At 38.4% G+C, this 18,128-nt stretch overlaps 1 protein-coding gene across 18 annotated transcripts in view; it reads left to right on the forward strand.

Annotated features, from left to right (window-relative positions):
• NRXN1 (neurexin 1) overlaps nt 1–18,128 on the forward strand; it is a 1,136,968-nt gene that overhangs the window by 534,119 nt on the left and 584,721 nt on the right. For all 18 annotated transcript variants that reach the window (XM_055242605.2, XM_055242606.2, XM_055242608.2 and 15 more), the window contains 3 exons: nt 629–751; nt 9,573–9,954; nt 11,181–11,371. In XM_055242605.2, the coding sequence (XP_055098580.1) occupies nt 629–751; nt 9,573–9,954; nt 11,181–11,371 (696 nt within the window). The remainder of the gene's footprint in view (nt 1–628; nt 752–9,572; nt 9,955–11,180; nt 11,372–18,128) is intronic.

Here is an 18,128-nt window from a genome sequence, read left to right on the forward strand (position 1 = left end):
TTTTAGACTCAACATTCCATAAATTTAGGAGGCTAAAGAACCTAAGAACTTGTTGAGCACTGGAGGTACCAGGTATAAGAGCAGAATAGCCGCCATCACACAAGATAGTACCTTCTCCCAGAGTCTACTGGGAGACTTATCTCGCTGAAAACTATTAGCTAATGGGCTACAGTGAGATGTCTTGTAGAGCTCAGAGGTTACATGATGGCTAGACACTTTATTAGCAGGAAAGTGGTAACTAAAAATCAGAGAATTTATTTTTTTAAATGTGCTTGTAAATTTGGGTGGGTTCCCAGTGCTATATTGACTGTGCCTATTTATGACAGCAGGTTAATTCACTTGTTATAGATCAATGCGTGGGAGTAAAGATTCTTAAATGGTCACACCTGAATGTTTGTAAACTTGTCATTTTCCTTGCTTGCTATGACTCTAATGGGCTTGAAAATTGGTCCAGCCCACCTCTTCTCTCTTTCCTTTCTCTCCCTCCTTTCTCTTTCTTCCTGTCTTCTTTCTCTCCTCCCTCTCCCTCACTTTACCCCCTTCTTTGTCTCTTTCTCTCACTCTCTGTGAGGTTCATTTGCTTGACTGATTCTGAGTGTCCATAATGACTGTTTGGCATATTCTACAGGCAAAGGTCCCGAGACTCTTTTTGCCGGCTATAACCTCAATGATAACGAGTGGCACACAGTGCGTGTAGTTCGGCGTGGAAAAAGTTTAAAGTTAACAGTGGATGACCAACAGGCCATGACAGGTAAACACCCCTGTCCCCATTGTCTTTTCCTATGGTAACGCTTTTGACTCTCATTTCTTGCATGTGGTTTTACACACCAAGGCTGGTACACAACTTGAAACTTATACACACAATCCATTTTTATTCTATTTTTTTCTACTAACTATTTTGTTAAATAAGCAATCTGTTAAGTGTTTTTCCTCAAAAATGACACATTTTATGTCATATTCTTGGCCCTTTAATAGTGCAAGAAGAAATTATAATATATTTTCTTCTGTGGCCTGATAAATATCTTAGTGCTTCATCAAATATTGCAGTCCTGTTTAGATGCCAATTTGTGTTGCGTTTCTTTGTTTTGTATATATTTTGGCAATGAAAAACTGCAAGTTTTACCTTTTAACTTCTAGGTAAGTTGATAGATATACTGGCATTCTGTCAGACGAAACGCTTTTTCATTTTAAGCTATAATAGATTATTTTTGGCCATTTAGCTCAGTTGGTTAAATTCTAATATTAAGGATGTCAAGTTGAACCCCCGTTTTTAGATTCCTGAGGTGAACTGTATGCAGGTCCACCGCAGAAACATAGGAAAGCCTCATGGGAGAAAAATACTTGAACATTTATTTACTTTGAAAACAACTCCAAGCATGTGACCCACTGGGATATTAGCTTCTTTTTCTTTTTTCAGAGAGATAGCCATGTTAATTATTCTGGTAAAAAGCACAAAATGGTCCTTATACAGTGGATATGTGTCTGTTCATTCAATTCGAAGGAGGTCCCCATGCCCAGAGAACAGTCAGCTGTGTCAATGTGGAGATATTACCTATAGGGTTTTAAATTTTTGAAAGAATCATTCCTTAACTTAGGGAAGGAAGGTAAAAAAATGTTACAGGGCAGAAGAGTATCACTGAAGTTCAATTAGTTTTGGTCTAGGACAGTTCTTTGAAGAGGAATGAATTGTTTTTTAGATCAGCATCCATAGTTTGGACAACTGGGTTTTATCAAAAGGCATGGAAACGAACAGTTAGTATCTAAGGTCACATGTAAGAGTTTGGAAAGAGGCAGCTGCCAACAGCAAGATCATGCCAGAACTACAACAGAACATTTTTAAATCTCTGAGTGCCTCTCGAATATTAGAGTCCTATGAAGTAGACAGGACATACATGTTCCCATTTTGTAGATGAGGTAAGTGGTACTCGAAGAGGATAAGTGAATTATGTTTTATTGGAATGTGTTACGAGATCTGAGGAGAGAACCTATGTTTATTTTTTGTTTTGTGTTTTTTGGTTTGTTGGTTTTTGACTTACAGTCCATTGCTTTATATTTGTCAATATCTAGTATGTGTATGGCTCTATAGAAAGTATTTTCTCAGACAATGCATGATATTATAAGGCAAATACATACATACATATAAAACACAGATTATTATAGAGGGCGGTATGTTACATAGAGTAATAGATGAACTACTGAATGGTTGATGTGAGTACTTTATGGTCTTGGAGTTCAGAAGAGAAGTTAAGGAACTTGGTTTTGCGTATTGTTTAAAGCAATTGATAATATTTGATCTAGGCTTTAAAGAAAGGATAATGCAAGAGAGAATTCCACACAAGAAAGAATGATGCTGGTGGGGCTAGAATAATGTTCAGGGAACTAAGAAGCTTTATTTTGCTTCTTGCAAGCACATGGTGGTGTGTGTGGCTAGAATGGCCTTTTGAGGTCAATGACTTGATGGTCTAGATGAAGGAGTTCATATTTCGTAGACTTTCAGGAAATTGGAATTCACTGCATTTAAACCGAAGAGTAAGCGGAGAAAATATGTTTTGAGCGAAATTAATTCTGTGGCAGTGTTTTAGATGGTCTAGGATGTAAAGTAATAAGTCCTGTGCTGCAGTGGATGTAGCAGGGATGAAAACAAACGAATGGTGAAAAACATTTTTTTAAGAAATATATTTTAGAAAGTTATTTCAAAATAATTTCAAATTTATAAAAAGTTCCAAAAATAATACAAAGAATACCCTTATACCTTTACTATTGTGAACATTTAAGCCAATCTGTTTTGACATTTGTGCTCTCTCACTGTCTCTTCCCTCTCTCTTTCTAACTTTCCTCTTAGCCAGTTGAGGGTAAGTTACATACACAGTGTCCCTTTAACCCGTAATACTGAAGCATGTATTTTTTAAAAATGGGAATATCCCCTTGCCTAAGAAATAAAAGTCACTGACTTCAGTAAAGTTGGCATAGATACAATTTATTTTTCTAATCTGTAATCCATATTCCAGCTTTGTCAGTTGATTCAATGTTATCAATACACTATAAGCATTTTTCCCCTCCAGCACAGTGTGCAGTCTAGGGCCAGCTATTTTTTTTTTTTTTTAGTTGTCATGTTTCTTTAGCCTCCTTTAATCTAGAACATTTCCGTAAACTTTCTTTGTTTTTCATTACATTAACATTGTTGAAGTATATAATCTCTTCCTGCTTTGTATTAATATGAAGTCACTCAGTTTGTGCTTATCTGATGTTTCCTCATGATTGAATGTGTATTTTACATTCTTGGGTGAAATACTGCATTGTTGATGTTATGGCCTCTGTACGGTATCCCATCTGGGGCATACTCTGCGCATGTCTTTGGTGATTTCATTTGAACACTTGGTCAACATGTTGTCCAGTTTCTCCATTGTATATTTACTACGTTTTCTCCCTTTCAACTAATAAACTGTGGGGAGACATTAAGACCATGCAAATATCCTGTACCTCATCACAATTTTGCCCTAGATTTAGTATCTGTTGGAGAGTTTTGCTTGATTCAATCTTTACTCTGAGAGTTACAAAAAACGATTATTTTCAAACTCCAGCACTCCTTCCACATTTACAGTCAATGCTTAGCATTCTGCTGTAAGCAAGGGCTCTTCCTTCTCTCACCCTTCTTTCTTATTTTTTTAATTTTTCTTTCTTTTCATTTCTCTTTTTTCTTTCTTCCTCCCTTCATTTGTTTCTTATTGTTGTAGACCCACTATTGCTATGTTTTTTATAATACTTCATAATTACTCTGTCTTATGATTTTGGTGCCCAAATGTTTTTCAGTTTTTGCCAGTGTGAGTTTCATTAAGTTGGCTTCTACGATCTCATGACACACCTTCATTCCAATAATTTTTTTAGCACTTTCTTATTTTTTTCTTTTTCTTTTTTTCTTTTCTTTTCTTTTTTTTTTTTTTTTTTTTTTTTTTTCTTGAGATGGAGTCTCATTCTGTCGCCCAGGCTGGAGTGCAGTGGAGTGATCTCAGCTCACTGCAGCCTCCGCCTCCTACATTCAAGTGATTCTCCTGTCTCAGCTTCCCAAGTAGCTGGGATTAAGGCACATGCTACTATGCCCAGCTAATTTTTGTGTTTTTAGTAGAGATGAGGTTTCACCATGTTGGCCAGGCTGGTCTTGAATTCTTGAGCTCAGGTGAACCATCCATATTGGCCTCCCAAAGTACTGGGATTACAGACGTGAGCCACCGTGCCTGGCCCTTTTCTTACTTCTCGGAATAACAGGATGTTCCAGGTACAACTTTTGTCTACCATGCTTCGCCCCTAGAATTAGCCATTTAATTTCCATTTAGTGAGGAAAGATACAGACCAAGATTTGGGTGGTAGGTATCCTCAGTGCTGCTGGAGTATCTTTGCTACTTGACCCCTTCAGCAGACAGAGATAAGAAATGTATTCAAGTATATACATCTACACCCAAACATACATGTAAATGTATCTACACACAGACATATACATTATATGTACATATAAACATACACATACACACATTTTATAAAGTATGAGTTTACACTGGTACCTTCATGCCTGCTACATTGTTTCTTCATTTTTCCCATTCCATACTTTCACATGTTTGCATCCAAGATGAGAATCCTGGCTCCCAGTAATGTCATTTATTCATTTGCTTAATCCAATAATGCATCTAAAATAGTTTCAAAATTGCTTTGCCCATACCACTTCTTATGTTCAGAGCTAAGGAGGATTTGAAGCAGTGGTTAACCATGACTCGTGTGTGTGTGTGTGTGTGTGTGTCTGAGTGTGTCTGAGTGCGTGTGGGTATGCATGTGTGTGTGTGTGTGTGTGTGTGTGTTTATTCCCTTTGTGGGTGCGAGAGATTGTAGAGTGAACTAGGGCAGTTATAGTAGTTCTGCCTTCTTAGTTGAAGGCAACAAATAAGTCAGGATTACTTTATGACTGTTTGTCTCATTTCTTCCTGCCTAAGACTTAACATCAAATGCTGAGTTATTTTTTAAATAACTTGGGTAAATTGTTTATTTTTTCCTTCCTTCCTTCCTTCCTTCCTTCCTTCCTTCCTTCCTTCTTTCCTTTCTTTCTTCCTTTCTTCCTTCCTTGTTCTTCTATTTTGTCAGAGATCTCATGAAAGCCAACAGTTCATAAGAATAATTCAGCCTTGATTTACATAGCACATAAAAGGCTTCCAAATGTGGCAATGAAAGCTTTAGATTGAGATTTCCTTCAAATATCCTAGTGGCCACTTGAAGCCACCCATAAATCAGAGAAGCAATGGGAGTTTCTTATTAAATTTTACAGCAAGTCAGAAATCACCGAATGAGAAGAATTTTTGAAAGGAAAGTACTAGAGACTCTTCATGCAAAGTCCTACATTTTCCCATATCTTTAAGTTTCGTAGTAATTCTATTAAGTCAGGTGTCTGTTGAACACAGGGCAGTACATACTCAGGCTCTTCTTGGGAATGTTGGCACCTCACCTAGGATCATGAGGATAGTATTTGCCAGCAGAGAAGCCAAAGGAAGGAGATTTCCTAGGTCATAGATGACAAGGGGTTGTACAAATTATGTGGAATCCCTAAGTGGGAAGTCACTGGGCTTCAATTCATCATCTAGTCTGTGTAAAAAAATGTAGAATTTTTTTTTAGCTGTGTGTGTATGTCCTTTATGGAACAACATTCACCGTATATCCAGTTACCCAAGCCTGAAAGCCAGGCATCATCATTCCCTTCCTTCATTCTGCTCATCATTAGTAAATCCTGGAAATTATATCTGTGAAATTATCTTTTTGTTGATGATTTTCATTTCTACTATAACTGCCCTAGTTCACTCTCCAATATCTTGCACCCACAAAGGGAATAAACACACACACACACACACACACAGACAGACACACACACACACACGAGTCATGGTTAACCCCTGCTTCAAATCCTCCTTAGCTCTGAATATAAGAAGCACTATGAGAAATCTGGACCCTGGCGCTCCAGCTCCTTTCAATCCCATGTGAATCACTAACCTACTTGTTCTCAGCTCTCCAGCCATGCTCTGTAGCTGTTTGTTATCCAAAAGCCTTCCTTCACCCGTCTCCCCTTCCTGGAATCCACCCTTGATTCCCTTTCTCCAATTCTTAACACGGCTTTCTCTTTTTAGTTCTTCAAATCTAGCTTAAATATCAAATCAGGCATCTTCTTCTATTTCACATTTACCAACACAGTACCCCATTCATCAAATTCATAGCATTTCTCTGAGTTTTGTTATTATAGATTTAATTATAACCTTACCTCTTTTGTCTGCCTTTTTCCAGTAGACCGTGAGTTTGGAGAAAATGGGCCTTTTCTGCTCCTCTCAACACTATTTCTCCAATACCAAGGCTAGCACCTGACACATATACCACACAATCAGCAATTTTAAGTGAATTAACAAGTGGATATAAGGGAGGGTTGTTTTGCTTGACATGAGAAATGTAACCTAACACAGAGCACATGTTAACCTTGCTATCTACTTTGGTAAAAATATTTGACTTGGAAATATTGAGATTTCTATACAAACACGGCATCTAGGAAACATGTTTTGGTTGTTGTCTTGTTGGAGATTATTGTCAATCTGCTATACCTTAAATATTTTGATCAGAGGCATTTTGTTAATTCCAAATTCTCCTTGGATAGTGCATTTTTAAATGATTAGAACATTAAAAATCTTTCCCCTTCAAATTCTTATATTTTTTTTATTTAATCAACAAATATCTACAGTAGTAGAAGTGGCTATATTACTGATGAGGATTAAACATTGGAGTAAAATCCTGAGAAAAAATAATTTTTTAAAGAAGGCAGCAATCAGTTAATATTTTCTTGGTCATCAAATAATGGCTTCTGGGGGCTAATTCTCCCCAGTGAACAAATATATCTGCCATCACCGTAATTATAATGTTTTTTCTTGTAACTGGGCCATAGTTGCTTCAATGCTGTTTTACTACCTTTTTATTATTTATGCTCTGTGTGCATATTCTGTTCCTTTGAGAGAGGAAAATGGATACTGTCTTATTTTTGTTACTGAACTCCTTAGTCTGGAATTAACTGGTCTTTCCTTTTTTAGAGCTGGTAAGAACTTGACAACTGGAGGTAATATTTAATTTCAAGTGTTAGAAATATTTTTTTCAGAATTTTTTTACTATTGGTTGTTTCATCAATAGAGCCTTTAAGATGAAACATGGCAGTTTCAGGATCAACATAGGGGTCTCTGAGTTAAGGCTCATATTTTAATGTGGCATAGAATAAAAATCAACCCAAGGGGATATTAAAGCCCATAGGACTTTTTTTTTTTTTTTTTTGAAACGGAGTCTTGCTCTGTCGCCCAGGCTGGAGGGCAATGGCGCGATCTCGGCTCACTGCAACCTCCACCTCCCAGGTTCAAGCGATTCTCCTGCCTCAGCCTCCTGAGTAGCTGGGATAACAGGCACCCACCACCACGCCTGGCTAATTTTTGTATTTTTGGTAGAGACAGAGTTTCACCATGTTGGCCAGGCTGCTCTCAAGCTCCTTACCTCAGGTGATCTGCCCCGCCAGGCCTCCCAAAATGCTGGGATTACAGGCGTGAGCCACCGCATCTAGCCGATTTTTAAGCTTCTCATATTATTCATCATACTTAGCTTCTTAATTCAATGTTGCTGGTGTCTTTAGAGCTTTATATCTGGAAATAATTAAAGATTAATTTTATTTGTTATCAAAGAAGTAGATCCCCACAGAACAATATTGAGATCATTGAACAAGAACTGAGGAAGAAGATAGAAATGATGTCACAGGAGAAACCAGAATTGACAAGGATGTAATAGTACTTTTGCATCAGACAGACAATCAGGAGGCATAGTGGTGAGGGGAGAGAGAGACAAAACAATTATTTATGGTGACATTTTTGTTTTAAAAATGTTTGCAGAAAGGGAATCAGAACAAACTAATGGCTGAAAAGAGAACATGCCAAGGATGAGTAGAATATTGTTTCCAGGATCAAGACTAAAAAAGAGTGTTTTTGAAAATGAAATAGGGTTAAGTACAGTTCAGGGGAGTTTTGTGCACAAATACATGTATAATCATCAAAGTCAATTAACCAAACATATAAACAGTTTTTCTTGCACGACAAAAAGCATGCCATCTAAATTTTACTTACAGATATTTCCTTTAAAATGCTGTCTAATATTTTATTGTCTTGACTAAAGAAATGGAAATTTGTCAAACTGGCCGAAGGGGACACACATAGGTGGTTGTTCAGTCTTCGTTACCCCTGGGGAAAAGGTTCAATGCATTTTCTCAGGGGCTGATTCTGGGATTAGCTCTAATTAATATTTTCATTAATAATATGGATGATGGATAGGGGTAACTTGATACATTTTCCAATTATGGCAAATCGGGCAGGGAAGCTAACACCTGGAAGAACTTGATTACAAAATAAGTGAGCATTTTTAGTTGCAGAAGAGAGTGACTGACAGTTTATTTAGACAAGAGCAAGATGTTGGGTGTGAATTACTAGTACTGATACAAGTACCTTATATTTATGTTGTGTTTTAATATTTAGAAAACAAGTTCACGTCTTTGCTTATTTATCTTACCTTCAGCCTTGAAAACAGGTAAAATGATCGCTCCGGAGATAAAGATGGGACTAAGTTTGCTATTAATGGGTTTGACAGGGAAATATGGAGGGATAGAGAGAAATGAGGACTGAGTGGAATAGTCAGTTGCTAAATAAATTTACATCCAAGCTTCACCCTAGGATGTTTAAAGAACATTTTTGCCTTGTGGTATGGGGCATGGTGGGCTAATTTTACTGGTATTATCAAAATTGGGCAAGTTTTCAGTTAGTGTATTTTGCTCGATTTAGTTACAGAAAACTTAAGGACAAAAAAAGAGGCATAGGTGAAGGCATCAACAGGATTTCTAATGTATTTAGAAGACTAGCATGAACAAAAACTATGGCTATTATTGAGCACGAAAAGGGAAAGTGAATAGTATGTATTTAACTTCAAACACACTTTCATGTTTCATTACTGGAAGAAAGGGCTGCGACTCTCCACTCTTTCTATTGGGTATAGGAAAATATATAGTCACATTTTTTTTTTCCTGGAGGAACATTTATAAGGAATAACATCACCTAACCATGAAGCTGAGATGTATCACTTTCTAGGGGGGTGACTGAGAATAGTCACTGCCCCTAATGTGTCTCTCTGTGCACCCTCCGTTCTTTCCTTTTTCCCTGCCTCTCCTTCTTTTACTATTTCCTCACTTTCTTGCTAATTTGCTTTTTTTTCGCCTTTAAAAGATAGCATTACTTTTGTTAATGAGGATGTTTTTTGTTAAGACTAAAATTTGGACAGGGATTACAACCTGGCCTAAGAATGTTTTATTATATAATCCGGGCTTACCTTTTAGCATCATTTAAGTGTTCTTACTATATACAACTGAGTACCAAGGAGGTATTTGGCTCCTTGTATTTTAGAATGTGATATTGTTATGAAAGCCTAAAGTTGAAAGTGCTTTTCACATACAGAAAATAATCATATATTATCTTCTCTTTTAGGTCAAATGGCAGGTGATCATACTAGGCTGGAGTTCCATAACATAGAGACTGGCATCATCACAGAACGACGGTATCTTTCTTCTGTCCCCTCCAACTTCATTGGACACCTGCAGAGCCTGACATTTAATGGAATGGCATACATTGACCTGTGTAAAAATGGCGACATAGATTACTGTGAGCTCAATGCCAGATTTGGCTTTAGGAACATCATAGCAGATCCTGTCACCTTCAAGACCAAATCGAGCTATGTTGCCTTAGCTACCTTGCAAGCCTACACTTCTATGCATCTTTTTTTCCAGTTCAAGACAACATCCCTAGATGGACTAATTCTATATAACAGTGGGGATGGAAATGACTTTATTGTGGTTGAATTAGTTAAAGGGTGAGTACATGCCTGTTCAATAGCAAATAAATAAAACTTTGGAAAAATGGACATCAATTTCCAAAAATTACACTAAGAAGAACATACTGGCTCATAAGGTGGTGGGCCGGAGCAGGTGGAGGACAAATAAGAATGCATTTGTTTAAATCATCTCTTAGGTATCTTAAATTAATATGGATTCAGGACAGTATTTTGCACCTACATTTTCACATATGAGATACAAATCACATTGGGCTCCAATTTATGGTAGGCATTTCATGAATCTTACAATTCAAATAGGCATTTCCTGACTACGCACAATGTAATTCCACAAAAGCATTGCTACAAGTTTGTGGGATAGTCTATGCTAAATTAAGTAGCTAATTCAAGTACTCAGATTATTTAAATTTCAAAAAATCCTTTTAACTCAAACTTGATTCTATGTCAGAGTGCCTTAGAGAATTTAGAAAGGATTTGTGTAAACTTTCCTTAAAACCGTGAGGAAAATTTAATGTATTTTAATTGATTTAAGATTTATTCACTCATTCTGCAAATATTATTGCATATTTACAATATGCTACATCAGGTGTCATGCACGGATATAAATATATATACTTCTGCCACCCTTATGCACATCTCAGATTTCTACCACTCCGAGTCATACCCACACACACCAACACACAATCCTAGGGTTTGTAGATGAACACATAAATGGAAAAAAAAGCACTGTGACATGTTTCTTGAGATGATCACATGCAAAGGCTCAGGAGAGTCTTCAGGGAAATTAGAAAAACATGTGGAGCAGGGAGTGGCTATTTGACCTGGATGTTGAAGGATGAGTACACATTCCCTGTATTCAAACAGGGAATCGAGATAGAGAAGAAAAGCAAGTGCAAGAACGAGAAGAGTGGCCGTTTTAAGTGGTTAGAAAAGGATGGAGGGAATTGTGGAAATAGGGAACGCATGGTGAAAGATATCACTTTCCAAATTCATAAAGTTAAATGCAGACCATGATTTTAAAAATAATTTTCACCGTTTCCTTTAGTGAAGACACCGAATACTCCTCTTTGCTGAAACAGAATAGTGTTTGTTACCTTCTTGATAGCTGAGTTTCTGTGTAACTCATTGTCATGACTTCTAGTAAGGATGGAATCACCTGAAAAAAAATCTCCATTTGTAATATCTACTTTAGCTTCATCAAAATTTAAAAAGTGATGGCACTTTCCCCTCTTTCATTTTTTTCCCAGGTACTTACATTACGTGTTTGATTTGGGAAATGGTGCTAACCTCATTAAAGGAAGCTCAAATAAACCTCTCAATGACAATCAGTGGCACAACGTGATGATATCAAGGGACACCAGCAACCTCCACACTGTAAAGATTGACACAAAAATCACAACGCAAATCACCGCCGGAGCCAGGAACTTAGACCTCAAGAGTAAGTGCATGTTAAATCAGAGTAACGAGCCTCTCACCACACGGTCTCCCTTCACACGGAAAATCCTTTGCTTAGGGGTGTGTTTGTACCTTCTGCAAAGACTGACCAAAATTTCATTTTCAGCACATAGTTAATAATACAACACACAAGCATCTGCTCCCCTTTAATGTGGTAGGAACCTATGTATTTTTAATAACAGCTCAAAAATGCAGCACCTAAGAAAGCATGCATGATTAAAATGTAAAAAGTGAGAAAAATATAATATTGGTCTTGATATTAAAAAGGCATTTGTAAGTTACTTAAGTCCCAACAGTTTTCAATTAATTTGGAGTCAGGAAACCAGATATGTAGGAGCTTATTCTAGAGCTTATTAGTTTTCTTTCCTTGGTAAGGTTTCCTGGATATTAAATCCCTGACCAACAGGAGTTTGAGCCTGGCTTAGAAACCCTGTGTCTCCAACAGTGAATTCTATCCCCCATCCCAGCACACACACACACACACACACACACACACCACACACACACACCACACACCACACACACACACACCACACACACACACACACACACACACACGGGAATGCTTCTTTCACCAGCTGCTAAGAAATTCTTAACATACGCTTCTCTTCCTTATTGATACTTCATTTCTCAAATGTACATGACAAAATGCTGAGAAAACATGTCAATAATAGGAGAGAAATGACTGAAGTTTCTATTTGAATCCCATTTTATGATTCACTAAGAATATATGTGTGTATCCCATCTAATTTAACACTACAACAAGCCTTCCAGAAGGTATTATTAGCATGTTATTCTCAGTGTAGAAAATCTGAGGTTTGAATGACTTGCCCAGGGATAAAACAACACCAACACCCTGCCCCAACCCTATTGATTCTTCAGCTCTATACTGATGCATCACAAGGCCCCACAGATATCATTGCAGGCGTATTTTTTCTTGGAAGGAGCTGCTGCTTTTATTGATGGGACCTTTCCCTTTGATTCAAAAGATAGATACGTTGGGGAGAGGAGTTAGGAAACTGGAAAGAGAAAATTTAACTCTTTTTTTTGGCGGGGGAGGCAGAGTCTTTCTCCGTCACCCAGGCTGGAGTGCAGTGGCACGATCTCGGCTCACTTCAGTCTTTGCCTCCCAGGTTCAAGCAATTCTCCTGCCTCAGCCTCCCAAGTAGCTGGGATTACAGGTGCCCGCCACCGTGCCCGGCTAATTTTGTATTTTTAGTGGAGACATGTTTTTGCCATGTTGGTCAGGCTGCTCTTGAACTCCTGACCTCAGGTGATCCGCCCGCCTCAGCCTCCCAAAATGCTAGGATTACAGGTGTGAGCCACTGCACCCAGCCTCCTCAGCAGAACTCTTTCTAGAGAAAAAATGCTCTTTCTAAATAAGGTGAAAGGAGAAAGAAAAGTGTTTCACTTTCTGTAATTGCAGAATATATTTTGAATCCTGGGACTTTATTTGCTCAACACATAAAATGTGTGGTAATGGCCGTCTCCCTTCTTTCACAGTGGGCTTCTTGTTAACTTCAAAGAAATCTTATTTGTACCCACAAATCTAATAGCTTGGCTCAAAAAATAGAATGAAATTCAAAGAACTGCTTCTTACAGGCCAAACCTCCTTCTCTTTGTTCCCTCTGATTGAAGAGCTTTTTCTTCTGTATTTTTCATGTGCCCCTGTTTTGCACAGTGGGCTCAGGTGGTAATTGTCAAAAGAAAGGGAGAGATTGTAAAATTCAGTGTGCTGACCAAGCCACCAAAGCTAAAGCAGAAAGGGCCCTGTTTGTGTAGGTGAGACATCAGTAAGTATAAGTGAACTTCACTGGAAATTAGGGATACTCTGTTGGAAATTAAAATGGCTTAAAAAAAAAAGCAGTTAATAATTGGTTGAGGTATGTGGCATGCACAGCCCTACACATTGAGGGTCCAGAGAAGCAATGTGAGACAATGGATTGTATTTCTTCAGATAGTTAGGACACTGTCTCCTGAGAAGTAAATATCTGCTTATTTTTCATTAACAAATGGAAGTGAAGGTAATAGGAGATTGTAGTCTAGGATTCTTTCTGGTGGGAGTACTTACACATCTAAGTACTTCAGAGTTTATTTTTATTAAAGCATTAAGTGATGCATAACTCTGAAGATAAAACAGGCTTTGCCCATAATAAAGAAAAAACACTGTAAGTATGAATTTAAAAATGGCATATTACATAATATTAAGATATATAATAATGAACTCTCAGTGTACTTGTGTTTTTTTAAAAAGCACAATTAAAATTGTGAACATCCCATGTGAAGGGGCTAATCATTAGTATAGAATAATACCTTCTGCATTGCAGAAAAGTAAGAGCAAGTTTCTAAAATTAGTCCAAGTTTGGGCTAGTAAATTGGGTGTGTGATCTGATGGCAACAGTCATCCCACGGTGCCTCTTATCATGTGCAGCATCAGCTAGAGGGAGTTTGAGGACAGCCTGCTGTGGGGCCTGATGTCTCTTGTCTCCCATCATCACCACTTTGGGTAAAGGTGGCTGTGGGCATTGGCCAGAGCATGAGTATTTATGGAGCACTGACTTTGGAAAGAGGACAACAGGGTTTCTGCAATGGAAAGCTCTCTGTCTCTAGGAGAACGCTGGCATTGAGGGAGCACTTATAGGACAGAGAAGGACAGCACCTATAGGTGCTGTGGAGCTGTAGTGGGGCATTGAAACAAAGCTGGGACCACCTGGAAGGCTTTTTTGCAGCAGTAATGTTTGAGAGATATTTGAAGGGTGAGCAAGAGCAACGAGACATTTTTTCTTTTTTCCACCTGGATGCCTACTGGAATTTAGAGGGACTTATTCATAAAGGAGAACTTCTACATGAACTCTTCACTCAGACATGGACAGCAGTGTTTTCTTTGCATACTAATCAGGTAGCATTGAGCTGCAGGAAAAATGAAAGTTGGCCTATTTTGGTCAGTAGGTTGTATTCTTAAAGAATTAAAGAAAACATCAGATTTACTCTCCACCCTGCTGAAAGTCATTGCAGCCATCTTTGGTGCTTCTCAAAAGAAGGTCAGCCAACTTTAACTACTTGAGAATCATGTAGTGGTGTTTGTGAAGTTCGTATTTCTGGATCCTATCTCAGACCAACCAAGGCAGTAATCATTTGAGAGAGATGTGCAGAAAACAACAGGCATCTGTCTTTTTAAAGTGCATTGACTGATAGAGATGCCATGTGCTACAGAGTCCTGAAATAATGCAAGATCTATATTGAGGCCAAATTTAACTCACTTTTAAATTTTTGTATAAATCCTGGTTTTGCTTTTATTTCAGAATGTTACTGTTTTTTGTTTGTTTTACCAGCCCTGGGCTGAAGTCACATTATTGGCTGGTTAGGATTATTAGGAGAATTTTTTTTATCCTCCTTATGTTTTACCATACCTTAAAAAGACACTAGAGGGCAGCAGAAGGCCACAAAACATGCTGCATAGGACCCGGGAGTTGGGGAAACCTCAACCTGTTCCATTTGCAAGGAGAGGTAGAATTTCTTTTGTTTTCAGACATCTAAAATTCCACAGTTGGCTTTTATAGTGATGCATGCTTTTGTCCATGGCTGTTTCATTATAGGAACAGGACTTTAGTGTAGAACTTTGAAAACTGGGGCTCGTGTATTTCATTCTCCACCTTGGACTCCAATAGAAACGATCAGAAATGGGCAGGAATCTAATGATCTTCCTCTCAGAAGATAAATTCTATGCAGCTGGCCTTGTTCAGCTTATCTTTCATGACACCGCTCGATTCTCAGGGGGTTGTGTGTCTCTTCCTGCTGGTACAGTTTTGCTTTCATCTTTATTTCCCAGCTGTTTGTATTCTATTCCCTCTGGTTATTATGTACAAGCAGCAACATGCAATGAAAGGAGCAGCAGAAATTTGCTGTCTGGAATGATTTCCTAGCCTAGCTTTGTATTCATTTTAGGCCCGCTGAGCCCTGCCTTCTTTAGAGAAATAAATGGTTGGTGCGATACCTCCTTATGTTCCTTCTCTTGTTCCTGTATTTGGTAAATTTGTATGTTAGGATGTGCATATATATGGAAGGGAGCTAATATTTATTAAGTGCCTAATAAATGCTAAATAGATTTAACTGAAGTTATTGTATTTAATCCTTGCAATTACCCAGGGATTTAAATTGAGGTCAGTCTTGCTCATTCATTAATCTAGTTGAAGAAAAAAATAGGGAGGAAGAATTGCTTTGGGCCCCCACCTTCAATGAGTACCCTTCTTTAAAGCATTACCTAAGTTTATCCTTCAGCAAATTGAGGATATATATAGTTTACTTGATAGGGGGAAAATTAGATTCCTAGCTGTGTAGCATAGAGTGCCCTCAGGTGGCCACCTAGCAAAACTACATAAAACTGAGTACAGTGATTTATTTATGGGCCACATCTAGGTCAGCCCAGGCAGCACTTTGTCCTTTCTTACTCCTCTGTCCTCCCTCTCAAACCCAAAATTCCTTCAAGGATTTTGAGCTCTGGCATTGTCTTCTGATCTTGCCCCTTTTCCTTCTTACCAGGATCATCACCCATTTATCTCCTCCTCAACCTTCCTAGTATTCCTCCTTAAATCTCACCCTGAAGGCAACTGTCTGCTATTGTTCATCCTGCTACCAAGCCACTTAAATGTCCCTAATCAGAAACAACTCAACAGGGACTTTCTTTTCAAATATACTCAATCTCTAAGCAAAGTTTGAAGATAAATAGTATTCTTGCTCTTTTCTTCTTGATCTCTGACCAGTTGCTATTACTCAGCTGCCTGCCCTCTCCAATCCTGAATATAACACATATCCCCTCCATTTTATACCTTTTCATGTTGCTACTTGACAAATCTTTACTGCTGTCATTCAGTAAACCAGATTCTATTCAAAGTCATAATCATGTTTAAACATGCCCAGGCTTTGTATATTCAGCCCACATGACATCTGACAGCCCACTTGTTTTGCCCAGATGCTTTGTTTAAATAGAAAATATTCAGGGAAGAGTGATGTTGAGCTTAACGTTAGAGCAGGGTATGGCACCAGAAGTGGAGGGAAGGTCCTGCTGTCCTGTGGTTAGGCCATCTTTGTTAGTTTCTTGTTGTTGCTGTTTGAGGTTTTTTTTTTTTTTTTTAGTCTATATAAGGGAAATAGATTTATTAACATTATTTCCATTTGTAGGAGATTATTTTAAGGATCCAGTAGGAGTTAAGAGAGACAAGAACCCCTTTCAGCTGTTGAACAATGAGGCCTCACAGAGGATAAGAACTTTGTTCATGGAGTCATACTGGGATCTCAAGAGCCATCCTCTTGGTTGTTCCCTTGGATACACATGTTCACTGCTCCCTAATCCGTTGTCCCACCACGACAGCAGTGCAGCCACCCTGGCTCTATTCTGTCTGCTGGCACTGCTGTGAGATGGCTCCTCTCTGCCTGCTGGCTTCTTCCACTCTTGGCTTCTTCTGTCTCGTGGTTTACACCTATGGCTTTTGTTCCTGTGTATGTTTCCACTTATGTCCATTCACCGCTTCATCTCAGTTTCCAATTCTCCCCAGTACAGGGTTTAATACAGTGTGTGGACCTGGGTCTAGGCTATAACTTCATAAGCTTTTCCCCTGCTGCTATTGGCTAGGCTCACTTCTTTAGTCCAATTACGCAATTACACAGAGGTAGCTTTTTGAACTTGAAAGGGAAGAGAAGGAGATTGTGGGTTGGAAGGCTGTCTGTAACCCCTGACAAAAGAGCAGGGTAATTTTCTCGTTTTGAAGGGCCCTGAACGCCATGCCGGAAGATGGGAAAGGTGAAATTAAAGGGTTTTGAGAAGCAGAGGAGAGTTCATAATGCTCATTAGAATTATTCCTTTGGCTTCAATGGGATGGATGAGCCGAGGCTCAGGGAAAAGACACCACTTTTGAGGCAATTGCCATAGTACAGAACAAAGACAATAAGGTTCTGAGTATGTAGAAATAAGACTTGATATATTGTTACTCCTTTCCTTACACAAGAATTTTGGAGCAGTTACTTGAAAGACAAATAGAGATGTGAAACTACGGTTTCTCTTCTGCCACATCCATTGAATCCCCGGGTTTTGCAGAATTTGTCTGAATCTGTTCTCTTTACTGTAAAGCCTTTGTCAGTGTGTTTTAATCCTACCTTAAGGAGGTGGGAAGTTGAGAGTAGAATTAAAACATTCCCTTCCCATGCAATTATTCCCTTCCCATGCAGTTATCTGGGACTTGCCATCCAACATTTGGTTTGGAAGTTCTTCCCTCTGCTTCCCTGTGGTTCCTGGCCCAGCCCACAGTATTTCAGCAGAGTTTAAATTCTTTATTCTGTACCAAAAGCGTTTTTTAAAAATTGCTTCACCCATTTTACTTGTTTCTGAATTTTTCTGACATTAACCATGGGTTGTCTATATTGAGCTTTATCAACTCCCTCCAACTATATTATTTGAAATTTCTCTTCCCACCATTAGAATCATACGAATTTAGGAACTATAAGTGATCTTGGAGATTGTCTAGTCTGACCAATTCCTTTTACAGATGAGAGAAATCTGCTCAGGGGAGGTTGACCTGTACAGCTATCCCAGTTTCACACTTCTTTACCATAGCTCAGAAGATAGAAGTTGTGTTGCTCATATCAATCTCAATTGACTGCTAGTGACAACCTGCAGCAACACGCTGAAAAGAAATCTGCACCTTTATGTGGATTCATTGGTGAAGATTGTTGGTGTGATCAGTCTC

Source organism: Symphalangus syndactylus, chromosome 14 (genome assembly GCF_028878055.3).
Source record: "Symphalangus syndactylus isolate Jambi chromosome 14, NHGRI_mSymSyn1-v2.1_pri, whole genome shotgun sequence".
Classification (NCBI taxonomy): domain Eukaryota; kingdom Metazoa; phylum Chordata; class Mammalia; order Primates; family Hylobatidae; genus Symphalangus; species Symphalangus syndactylus.